The sequence below is a fragment of the Gossypium hirsutum genome, chromosome A03 (assembly GCF_007990345.1).
Source record: "Gossypium hirsutum isolate 1008001.06 chromosome A03, Gossypium_hirsutum_v2.1, whole genome shotgun sequence".
In the NCBI taxonomy this organism is placed as follows: Eukaryota; Viridiplantae; Streptophyta; class Magnoliopsida; order Malvales; family Malvaceae; genus Gossypium; species Gossypium hirsutum.
In genome coordinates this window covers 99,749,000-99,761,413 of record NC_053426.1, presented here as the reverse complement: position 1 = coordinate 99,761,413, position 12,414 = coordinate 99,749,000, and the positions used below count along the sequence as shown (strand labels likewise).

The 12,414-nt window shown below is 35.1% G+C and overlaps 1 protein-coding gene across 1 annotated transcript; it reads right to left on the bottom strand.

Annotated features, from left to right (window-relative positions):
• Positions 1 to 1,312: 1,312 nt before the first annotated feature.
• On the bottom strand, positions 1,313 to 11,966 carry LOC107942723 (AP-1 complex subunit gamma-2). Its single transcript, XM_041099890.1, has 18 exons — positions 11,642 to 11,966; positions 10,608 to 10,910; positions 10,295 to 10,436; positions 9,319 to 9,492; positions 8,643 to 8,822; positions 8,154 to 8,308; positions 7,966 to 8,056; positions 7,165 to 7,328; positions 6,679 to 6,733; positions 5,733 to 5,855; positions 5,544 to 5,639; positions 4,645 to 4,772; positions 4,275 to 4,379; positions 3,905 to 4,164; positions 3,015 to 3,266; positions 2,750 to 2,925; positions 2,253 to 2,357; positions 1,313 to 1,709 (listed from the first exon to the last, which is right to left on the bottom strand). The coding sequence occupies exons 1-18, from the start codon at positions 11,671 to 11,673 to the stop codon at positions 1,614 to 1,616; spliced, it is 2,637 nt and encodes an 878-aa protein (XP_040955824.1). The 5' UTR covers positions 11,674 to 11,966; the 3' UTR covers positions 1,313 to 1,613.
• Positions 11,967 to 12,414: the final 448 nt, after the last annotated feature.

The window sequence follows — 12,414 nt, the reverse complement described above, 5'->3', positions numbered from 1 at the left end:
TTTTTCTTTTTGTTTTCTAACATTTTGGTATTCGGATTGGGTTTTGATTATTTTGAAGTTGAATCCGGTGGGATTTTAAAAGAGGGAAAATTTTTTCTAGCACTTATTTTCCTTTTCACCCTTCATATGATATGTTAGAGAAGACAAAACTGTATAGGCACAATAGTGATATAATGAGAGAAGACAAAACTGCTGGAGTCCCTGAATGTTGTCTTGTTCATCACAAATTAGATAGGCATGCGAGAATTGACTTAGACTAGATGAAGAAGTGCAGGAGCTGGAGCCAAAGTTGACAGCTATTTGATTGAGCCCAAAGTCAAAACAAAAGTGATGGCATGAGCAATGCTAGAGTGGCAGGCATGACGGGGAATTTGGTAAGCTAAGATAGTAGTACCAACTCCATGAGAGAGAAGCACGTAAGTCAAAAGTACATAGCAATCCAAATCAATCTTTTTACATGCTCTAAGTTACAGTTACAAAGACAAACCGACAGCATGCATTATTGAGATATTGATAGAAGAATCCAAGGTCTCTTCTGTCACATTTTTAACCACCCTGCTCACCCTCATTTCAATTTACACATATTATTTTAACCATCTGGTGAGCCAACCCCATTTGAGACTTGAAGCTCAAGCTCGCGTTCTTTAAGAGTAGCAGCATCTGGCACATACTTTGGGGAGATAAAAGGCATCCCATGTGCATTTAAAAATAACAATATTGCATGGGGGTTTTACATTTTGAAATGCTCATTGCATTCTTCTCTCCTCTAATAAATTTTATATTTATAATAAAACACCTCTGTCCCATATTTTATTTGTACTAGTATTCATTTGAGATCGAGAAAAAATCACAGAACTCTAGGAAAATCAATGTTAAAGTCTAGTAATTCAAAACAAAAAACTTTTGCCAGCTCGAGAGCTGCCATGTTATACAACTAATTAGAAATACTTTGATATTTACATAAGAAAGTTTATATATTTATATATGGGCAAATACACAATAGCTTTCCTATATTCCCTTTTCTCAAGAGGAAGTCCAAGTTGCAATTAGTAAAAATTGCACATACTATAATCTGAAATCAAATATATTGTACTCTACTTTGAAGATAATACAAGAATCAAAGATTAAATTCCAGATTTCCTCTTTTTAGAGTTTGATAACCAAGCTCTAAGAATAAAATGAGAAACATCGTATTAGCAATTAAGATTAAAACCTAATGAAACAGATAAAAAAAGGCGCAAAACCAAAATTTAGCACTACAAAATTGGAGTAAAGATAATGTTCCCTCGGATAATAACAAGGTAAGAATGAGTTCCATAAATAATTCCGTGCTCAAATTGCAGGAACAGCATACCTTCACCTTGTAATTCCAAATATAACACATTTCAGTTTCTTCTGTATTTTAAGCCAAAAATTCTATTCCCGACAATTCCGCACTGAAAGGGGTTAATAGTAATATACATAAGATCACCTAAAACTGAGAGAATTTGTTAACAAATGATTGCACTAGCATACTACAAATGGTGGGATGAAGCTTCTCAGAGGTAAAACAAGATACGAAAGAAAAGGAAAAACATGACTATATGGTGCACATATCCGTGGATGAACCAACCTCACAAATTTTGGGGGAAATTGTTTATTTGTCTTTCTTCCAAAACATCTTTGTTGTTCGTCTTGTACGCTATCCTTACGCGCATGACCAACGATTTCTGGAAATAAAATACATAAATGACTGATTTAACCTAAAAATAAATAAGCAAAATGGTTGCATACAACACTAAGAATTTCTTTCCAAACACAGGTAGCATGGCCAAGGGTAAATTAATTGTTAAGAGGTTACAGACAACCTAAAATCCATGGAAATAAATTGTCACCCAAAGCCTAAAAACCACCTGACTCCTCCATAAAGACGCGAAAAATAAATTGCACATGCATTTAAATTCTTGGCTATAATGGAACTACTACATGCAAGCATCATTTAGCATGATGCAGGAAACAAAATCTGCAGCTGCTACTTAGAAGTTCAAAAATACTTTAAAGTATAAAATGGAAGAATAGCAACCCAAAAATCTTTAAGTGAAGGATGGCTGCTTCAGTATGGAAGTTAGATCAGAGAGCAACATATCAGTTCCCTAGAGCAACTTTAATTAACTAGAACAACTAAAATTAGATAGTATACTAAAGCTTTCTCTTGCTAAGTTCTCAGATTCAGAATCCATAACATAAACATTAATAAGACTCAGTATACATACCTTCCCATGTTGGCTATTAGTGACCTTCAAATTTTGTGTGATGGATCCATCACCGCTTGCAGGCAAAGTGTTGCTGCTAGCTGGATCCAAGTGCAACTGAAGAAACTGCATAAAAGCAGCAAAGTACATATTAAAAGGAGAAGCATGCAAAACCCAATGTAACAAATAGAAATTCAATGGTTATTTTTAGTAAACGTAGCAACTTCATATATTTTGTGAAAATAGTGAAGCCTAGATTTTAGAAACCCGCCAAATGCAGTTAAAAAAGTTCAAGTATCCCCAGAAAATAAAGAACTATAAGTGATGACAGGCTTTAGTTCACAAACTGCAGTCTTTTTTTATTTTCACATGAACCTATGATAAATAAAAAGCAGCAGGAGCGAACAATATAAGAATGCAAATTATACCTCTAACAGATTGCACTGAAACCCAATTATTTTTTTTACTAGAAGTATAGAGTGTAAAAGCAAACTCGGTAAGCAAACATCTTGAGTTACCTTTGGAACTGCTGCCTGGAAAAGAAAATCATTGTAAACATTAGATGACAAATTTGTAAAAGTAGCCTGGATCAACGTTGTTTGAGGGCTTCCTCGTTGCTTTGAAAAGTTGAACATCACTCTTAAGGAGCTGCTCTCGTATGCAACTAAAGATGGATAAGCTTGATCATTTTCCTCTGCCCACAGAAAAGAAGACTATAACACCTTTGGCAACTAAAAGGATACCAAATCAGCCGAACAGATCCCCAAACCTATTAAAACTTACCAGACTTTTGAGGACCAGGGCCACGCCCATCCAATAAATCCATCATTGGAGCAGCGTTTGCAGGAGAAGTGGCATTTGCAGAAAGTGAGGAAAGTGATGCAAGCCCATTAAAATTTACAAATGGGGCTTTGTCATCTTGACTGGAGGATAATATGTCAGATGCAGACAAGCCGGTTTGCACAGGAAGCGGCATTCCGATTGACAAAAGATCCAACAGAACATCTGTACTAGCTTTTGGAGGCATATCAGCGCCTAACAATTCAAAAATAAAATCAAACGTTTTCAACTACAGGAAAGAAGAGATTAGAAATTGAAAATAGTACACTTTTAATCGCGAATGAAACATTAAAACATTTTTATGCCTATGCAATACAGAGTTCACTATTGGAGAAGGAAGGCAGTAAAAGCAATGACTAGGAGATACTTATTTTTCTTTAACATTGTTACGAGAAACTGCCAAATTAATTGACTATGCAACATAACCATATCATGACACCCATTATACTTGCAAATATACTTGCAAACCAATCTAGATTTATACTTATGATTAAAGAAATCAAATTTAAAAGCGACTATTATGTACTTCTATCGAACAATTCAAGAAGTTGGTTTGAGTCCAAATGTTTAGAAACAACTAATTTCAATCAACAGGTGTTTGCCTGAACTATTGTCCACTATGGTTTTTGTCAAATAGAAATAATTAACTCTCAACAAGTAAAGATAAATTAAAGAGATAAAATAAACATTTGGATTCAACTGACTTATTATTGTGAAAATAATACTGTTAGCATCACGCTGCCAAAAAAATTAAGGTGGAATATCAAGGTATTTCAAAACACAAGTGCATGCTTGAAAAACTAATTTCACTCCTCAAATCAACACCGACTAACCTGATGGTGCAGGAGTTGGTGACAAATCAACACCGAGAAGATCCTGTAGAAAATCACCACCAGAAAAGCTAGGTGCAGGGACATCGTCTGAACTCAGGTCAAGTAAATCTGGAATAGGAGCTGTAGCGGGTTTAGCAATTCCATTTGGAAGATTAGAGGGTGCTCCAGAAGAGGTTGAAATAGCTGTTGGCAAGGAGCCAGCCCTCCTTCCACTGAAAGTCGCCTCATCCAAAACTGGCATCCTTTCAACCAATGCAGATCTGTACAAATTCATTCATCAGCCTTGTAATTTATAACTATGCTATGATTGAGGAAACCCTCTAACGAAAGTAATGAGGTAAAAATACAACACAACTTTTTAATCATATACCTAAATTTTGGATGCTTCTGAAGAATACGATTAAATTCTATAGATCGCTGCTGCAGCTCAAGCACAACGTTTCCTTTATTTTGGACAATTATACCCTTAATCCTCCTGAGATAGCAATCCATGAAAAATTATTATCTTTTTCATGTCATATAAACAAATATGAAAATTTTCAATTACTTCATGAAGGAACTCCACAATAATTAGAACGTCAAACTAATTTGCCAAGAAATAAATTCAACTGAGATTGTGTTATGCATATAAAAGGTTCTTTTTAACCCATAGGACGAGGTAAGAAGCAGGTAGAAACATATAACTGTGCGAAGATGAGTGAGATAAATGATAATATGCAGGTTGGCAAGCATCAACATACTCTGAATAAGAAGGAAAACGAGAAGAGAGCTTTAACAGAGCAATCAGGGCCATTGCTTTAGTAGTGAGATCTGAAGTATGACGCTTAATAGCAACCTCTACGGCATCCACAGCATCACACTCTGTTACCTGCTTAGGAAATAAATTTAACTGAACTTTCAAAAAGCATTCATTAATGCAGACACTGAAAAGAGAAAAGGATCCAGACATGGAGAACTTTCAGCTCAGCATATATCATGTTAAGAATCTAACTAGTTTGAGAATGTTAACGAATTATTTGATTACAAGGAAAAGACCCAGAGTGACAAAGAACTACATTGCTTAACACCCATTAATACATATGATTAAAAGCAAACTCAGAATATTTCAACAGGAACAAACATAAAAATACCTAGACAAGATGCTTTGAATAAAATTAGAAGGTACTTTACAATGCCTTGTCAAAAGGGGAATTGAATGATTCCTTGCCTATTTCTACATCTGCAAAATCACATTACCCGTAACCCAAAATCAATGCCATACTTGGTCAAGATTACTTTGATTAATCTGTAAAATAGATTTATATCTAGCTAGCTAAAATTTATTTGATTGTCATAAATTACCACTAAAATTGAAATTCCACAAGAAAAACCTAGAAAATTCACTATTTGATGAAACCCAAAAGGGGAAAATAGTTGCATCTTCTTTACTAACAGTTAACAAATTACTTGAATTCAATTTGATAGCACACAGGATAAGCATCGAAGTAATGAAAATCTTTGAAGAAAAGGTCCTAATCAACATTCTTCAATTAGAAGCTTCCCCCAGCCTGGCTATTTTCCCCTTTTTTCTTGAGATATAGAAGTGCAACATGACTAGAGACTAGCATGTAAACAATTTCATGAATAAGGATACACTTACAGTTATTGGGTCTTCAATATCAAGCATCCCAACATTATTCACCAACATATCACCATATTCACCAATACACCAAACTGCCACTCGAACAAGAGTTTCCTGATAAAATATCAATGTGCATTTGAATAATTAAGTAGATAAGCATATTAAATTTAGATATATAAAATCCACCATGAGAAAAACAAAGAATACCTGTTCAGTTGATGTTAGGAATGCTCTGTACAGTGCCCTGACTGTATATCCATGGAGGTCAGAAGCATTAGATATGACAACAATAAGGGCATGCCAGACTTCATCTTTCACAAAATTTCCAGCCTATTAAGCAAAGGATAAATGTTAGTACTCTTGGAACAAAATAATTTAATAGAAACGTTGAAAGAGCCAAGAAGATAAAGAAAAACAAAAGTGCCATTATACCCAAAAAAGGGAAAAAAACTAACCTCCCTTTTTCACTACTAAATATTATGTGATATAAAAAAGGAGTACACATCCAGCAGATCAAGGAGATTCATGCACCAGGTAAAGGTAAAAGAACAAGCATTTGATTAGTTGCTTGAATGTTTGTGGCCATTATCCTATTTTTTTTATTGAAATTCATCAATAAAATGCAAAAACATTGACACATAGCGAAGTGCAAGTATTGTGCACAGTAAGATGAACCATTACTGACTAAACACCTCAATTCCACACTTTTTGGTAAATTGTTGCCTTCATATGGTTTCTACATGCAGTAAACAGTGACTAAATACCAATTTGTCTCAGGAAAGTGTTAGCTTTTCTATTATGCTTCAGGTCTAAAAACCATTGACCACTTTTCTGGATCCAACAGTAGTCCTTAACAAGTTACTGGCTGTGGTGGCTTGAAGTCTTACAACATTATGTCGTGTATTCACACACAAAACATTGCATGATCATTAATCAAAGATTGAAATGACATGGGTAAAGTGATAAAGAAGTTTTTAGAAAACGTAATGTTCAGCAACACCTACTAGGAGCAAAGACTGAGATGGATGAGACTCAAAGAATAAACAATATAGTAGCAAAAGAGAAACTTGGACATCAATGAATTAAGTGGAATATGACAAATGAAACATCTTTATCCCAATCATATGGTGATTCTATGAAAGACAACACATACCTCAGAAAGAACCTTGAGCATTTGATCAATGTACCAAATCTTCTCTGAGGAAAACCTGAGGGATAAATATAATTGTTAATTGACAACAGAATGTTACAAAGTAATTCCAAATTAGTCTTTCAGCATATCCTCGGTCAACAGAAAAATTCTCTGATATACCAGAAGAACATACCATCCAATATAATGAAAAGATAGAAGGAGCATCTATTAATCTAAGCAATTCATTAAAATTTACTATATCAAATGGGTTGTGTGCAATAACTGCTTTCTGCAGTAGAAATAACCAATCATTTTAAACGGTCCTAAAAATTTGGGTTGGACAAAGGAGTATACACAGCATATACAGCAACATACAAGCACACATGCATACATGAAATTACTGAGGCAAGAGGAGAAAGCATAAAGATGACAATTACAGAAGATATAGAATGCAAAAGAAATGTTGAAGTAGCACTTCTCATGTAACTAACAAATAGTATAACATACTTTTCAACAAGGGAGCAAATCTTGGCAGTAAGATCTCCCTTAAATTCTTGATCGCTTACTTCCAAATATTCAATTAGCTCTTTTATCAAGGGCTTTACATTGTTATCATTCACCAGCAAGTACAAGAGGTCAAGTGCCCTTTTCCGAATTGAAGCATCTGAATCCTGGACAAGGAAATGTCAAATCAAAAACTTTTCAGTTGCACATGAGAAAACTCACTTTTTGACAACGGCACTTCAGAATCAGATCAGATTCCACATCAAAAGCAATGAAAAAAATGCTGGAAACTATTTTTACTGTTCAGAGTACCAAGGGTATCTACCCAGTTCATCATCCAACCTAACCCTGACCCAAGCCCAAGGGATGGTTGTGAGAATTCTTATATCTCCTAAAATAAAAGCACAACGAATCTGTCTAATTATCAAGCAAAAGGCAAGAAGAACAACCAACCACAAAAAATCATAACAGTCACATCACAAGTAAGGCAACCAGAGGGTTCCCTAAATAAAAAATAAGGAGAAGAGAGAGAGACGACAACAGGGCCTTTATCCGTAAGGGAAAAAATAAGAGATCGAGTGATACCAAAAGAGAGAAATTGTTATCGCTGCTTTAGCAAGTGATAAAAGAGTTTTTAATTCCCTCCCGTATGGTGTTAGCCAAGAACAAATAAATGCCAGAACCAGATACTTTGGATAGACAAAAGGAAAGCAAAAGCAAACCCCTTGCGTACTGCTTGAGCAAGAACTTCTATCAGAAGCCAATTGAGAATTATCAGAAACAAATTTAAATATCTTCAGATACCTTTACGCAGTCCAAAATTGTTGCCCTGTGCCTCTGCACTGCTTGAGCACCCAACGTTGTAGCCCTCATAAGCATGTTTAATGCAACATATCTGGAATACAGGCGACGTTCAATTGCACAATATAGTAGACCAAGAAATATGTAGAAAGGGATATGAAAAAATCAAAATAAGATTTCAAAGAAAATACCTGATATTATTGTCACGATTAGACAAGAACTTCCCCAAGATATTTATAGCAAGCACACGTAAGCCACCATCATCTTCAATGCTCATGATGGTTTCAACACATTCATAAAGAATAGCATTTCCTGCATTTTTATTTGACTCGGTTTTTGTTGCCACCTATGGAAAGAAAATACAAGAAAAGTAAAATAAAAGAAATCTTAACCACATTAAGCAATGAAACATTACCGTAAACCATGAAAGGAGTTACCCAAAACTTTTTCAGTTTCTAATTTCACTGGCAGAAATCAGCTTTAGAGGCAATATCCAAAATACCCAATATAGTATACCATTTTGTCAACTAACATACTTCGAATAATTTCATTAAGATTTATTAACGAGCAGAAGCAATAATAGAGTGGAATGTCAGATTTATTTTGCGGAAAACTTTTTTTTTAGGACTTTGGACATATTAAGAAAAATGATAGGTCATGGAAAAAACATCACAACTGACCTGGGCAAGTATGTCAGTCATACGGTCACTGGCATCAGCATCTCCCTGGCCCAATATCCGCAAAAGCTTGAGTAATCTTATATGAAGGTAAGGATCAGTGACGCCAGAAATGTCATACTCAGGTGAATAGGGACTGTTTACTATATCCCTCAGAGTTCTGACCAAACCTTCTGTGCACTTCTGCAATAATTATAAAATAAGCTACCATCAAAATTACAAAACTGACTGCATTATCCATTTTTGAAAAATTTCTTCCCTCAAAAATTAAAAATATGGTTCAACCCAATATTTACATGATAAAGGAGCACCTATTTTTGCTCAACTCCAAAGGTCTAAATAGTTCATAAATCCTATAGAAAACAAACTGCAAAATGAGCCTGAAGATCTTAGTATAAATTGAAGGAAATAATAACCAACTGTTTAGAAAAAAACACCAGTAAGCTTGATCCTTTTTATCATAACTACTCTTCTTCCAGAAACAGAACAAAAGGACTGGTGGTAAAGTAGACAGCTCTGCTCGCATTGGGTGCTCCAAAAAATACCAAAGCAGGTACTAAATATTTACAATTTTATACAGGAGCAGACAAGTAAAGCAAATAATTCATGAACTCCATAGAGTGTCTTTCAAATGCTATAGCTATGAGCTGTTGTGCTCATAAGGTCAAGACCAGTTTACCTTTCTAAAGTATTCAAGGGCTTCTGAACTGACTTTACATAGATCTGCACAAAGTTGAACTCCTGTTATCAGGACCCCATGATGCTTTTCTTTAAGTAGGGAAGCGGCACAATTGATAAAGTTTTCAGCCAAGGCTGGAACTTTCTTTATGATCCGTATGGAGCACAATGCTGCCTACAACAAGAGTAAAGAGCTCTTAAAGATTGCAGGCAGATCACTGAAGAAATTGACATATATATAACCTAAAAATTATCAACAAATACAAATTATGAGAATTCATAACCAAAGCCACTTTGCGCACACGGGCAGAAGGGGAGAGATGTGGAAGTGGGAGGCCTGTTTAATTGAATCAGTCCTCCAATAGAAAAGTGATATTGCAGTTGAACCAATTTAGAACATTGAAAAATGCCATCATAGAATGGTTGGCAATGATCATTAGATGCCTTTCCCTCCCCATCAAACAAGAAAACTTAAGTTGTCTTTCTTGGAGTCACACATTGGACTTAATAGTTTCAATACCTTAGCATTTTTCCCTTGAATGATTGTATGCTGCAAATTCTTCTGGTTAAGAAATATAGGCAGAAAAAAATCCAGATTTGATAAAAGTAGCTGCCATATGAATGGTGCAGAATATCATTGAACGAATATCACACTATACAGATGGCATCTCAGTTATGCAGTATCCAGTACTTAACAATCAGTTTACACTTTTAACCTTTTAATTGACAAAATTACAAACGCATTGTTGCAAAGAAATAAAGGGCACAAACAGAAATATTTGAAGTGCTCAACAGAAAAACCCAAAACTTTCCTACTCCTGCAGAAGAGGACAGAGAAGTTATCATTTAAGAGGGATACTCAGCATTAAGCATAAGAAATTCAAAAAGTCTGGAGTCCAGTGGCCTCCATTTTCCTTCTTTACTTCACATCTATATGTGATGAACATATCTTTGAGTTAAGAATAGGACACACTTACTTTCTTCCTGATATTTGGATCTCGAAACTGCAGCAATCTTTCTACTTCAGGTGCAAGATCACGGGCCATTTCTGCTGAACAAATATTACCCAGTGCACAAAGAGCAAGTCCTACAATGTACTGGTTTGAATGGTTCAGATCTCTGCATATAAATTAAGGTTCCTGCAAGTAAAGCAAATCTCTCCATTTTCTTATTTTTACACTTGTAATACAACCCTATCAGGCACAACAATATTAACCCAGAACAGAACTGATAAAAGGGAAAAGGAAATGGGAACAAAATAAGCTTGAGAAGAATCCACGCAAAAGATACTGCTTTAATGAGTTTGTGACCAACATGAGAACTTCTTCTCTTTCATCAAGAAGCAACATAAGACCAAGATATCCTATCCTCTTCTCTGGAAATCCAGCAGATGCAATCAACTTCAAGCACTCCATTTGGCCAAAATGAGTGGGATATCCAAGCATCTGAATGAACATGAGTTTTGCCAGGTTACGGTGCCTATAATCTTGATCATCTTCATTAATTGAAGCACGAATAGCAGCACACTCTTTCCTTACAACAGCACGTTCTTCTGCTGCAGTTTTGCATGCACGTATAGCCCGTATCATGTCCCTGCATTGGAGAAGTAAGTTTAAACCATTTTCAATTAATATGTATATAAACTACATGTGCATTTTCTATGCCTGCCATTTTACAAAAAGTGTGTCTAGGTGCACCAGGCATGCATCTCACCTAAAAGGGTTCGAGGCACTTTTGTTTGCTATCTAGTGTTAAGGCGCAGGGTGCATGCGCACCCTTGTGGATGCCTTAACGATGCTACATATAATGCAAGACTAGAGACAGTAAGACTTGCGTGACCAAACCAGTCAACGTTTTAGTTGCCATCTATATAATGGTACCTCCTAACAACAATGCTATTTAGTGCATCATTTAATATTATCAACATTTCAAAAAAAGAAGATCAAGCTACTTTCAAACCAATTATTAAATGGGTATGACACATTTCTACAATTTCATTAATAGATGCAAGTTGCAACTAACTCGAGATAATAAAAAGGAAAACAAAAGATAATCAGAAGAACCAAATTATGAAAACCCCAAACAGGCTAACAGATTACACTTAGCTCTAAATACATACCCAATCATCTTTTAAGTTGCACGAACCACAACTGAACTCCCGAAATTCTAATCACGGTATTAAAAAATACAGCTCTTTTAAATTTTAGTCACAACTCCAGTCCACTCAAATAAACAAACTCATGAGTTGTTGATCTGATCTTCCAATTAAAAGGAAAAAGGAGAAGTAAAATAAGAAACGGGTAACAGTAGGAATTGGTGCTCACCTTAGACAAGTACCGGAAGAAAAAGGATTCATGATCGTATTAAGGTAGGAAACTCTAGTAGAGAGGTCGAAACAGATGGAATAGAAACTAAACCAAATGCTGCAATTAAATCGATCACCAAAATAGCACTATTCAGAATTAAACCGTACTGTTTTTCTTTTTTTTCTCTTTTAGCAAGCTTAAAGAATGTGAAAGAGAAGATCCAAATGCTGGAATTCGGAGATCTAAGAAAGAGGAAGAAACGGAGAATTGGATCTGAGAGACCGAGAAAACGGAGTCTCTTTTTCTACTTGATAAAAATGAGAGCAGAGCGGTCAAATTGGCATTTGTAAGTCCAGTCAGTCGTAAATATTGGGTTAAATTTGCAAGGAGGATATTCGGCTTATTTATTGGTTGGACGTGACATGGCAGGATTTCATTGGGCAGTTATAGACATTTGTTTGTAGTAATTAAGTAACGGCTCTGCAGCCAAGTTTAAAGCCCCACCATTACGACTAGGCTTCGCTGTTTAATTTTGTTTAATATAATATTAACTTGAAATATTCTTTTAATTTGGTGTATCAACATCAATTTTTTTCTTAATTTGGTAACTAATTCTCTTTGTTTAATTTAGTTTTTTTTTCTTATTTCATACTTAACTTGTTTTTGTCTAATTTAGTACTTAAACTTGTCAAACAATATATAAAATTACATCAATATATTAACAATATTTTTCTATGAAGTAGCAATGATATTCAAAATGTATGATCGATATGTGATAAATGACAAAAATT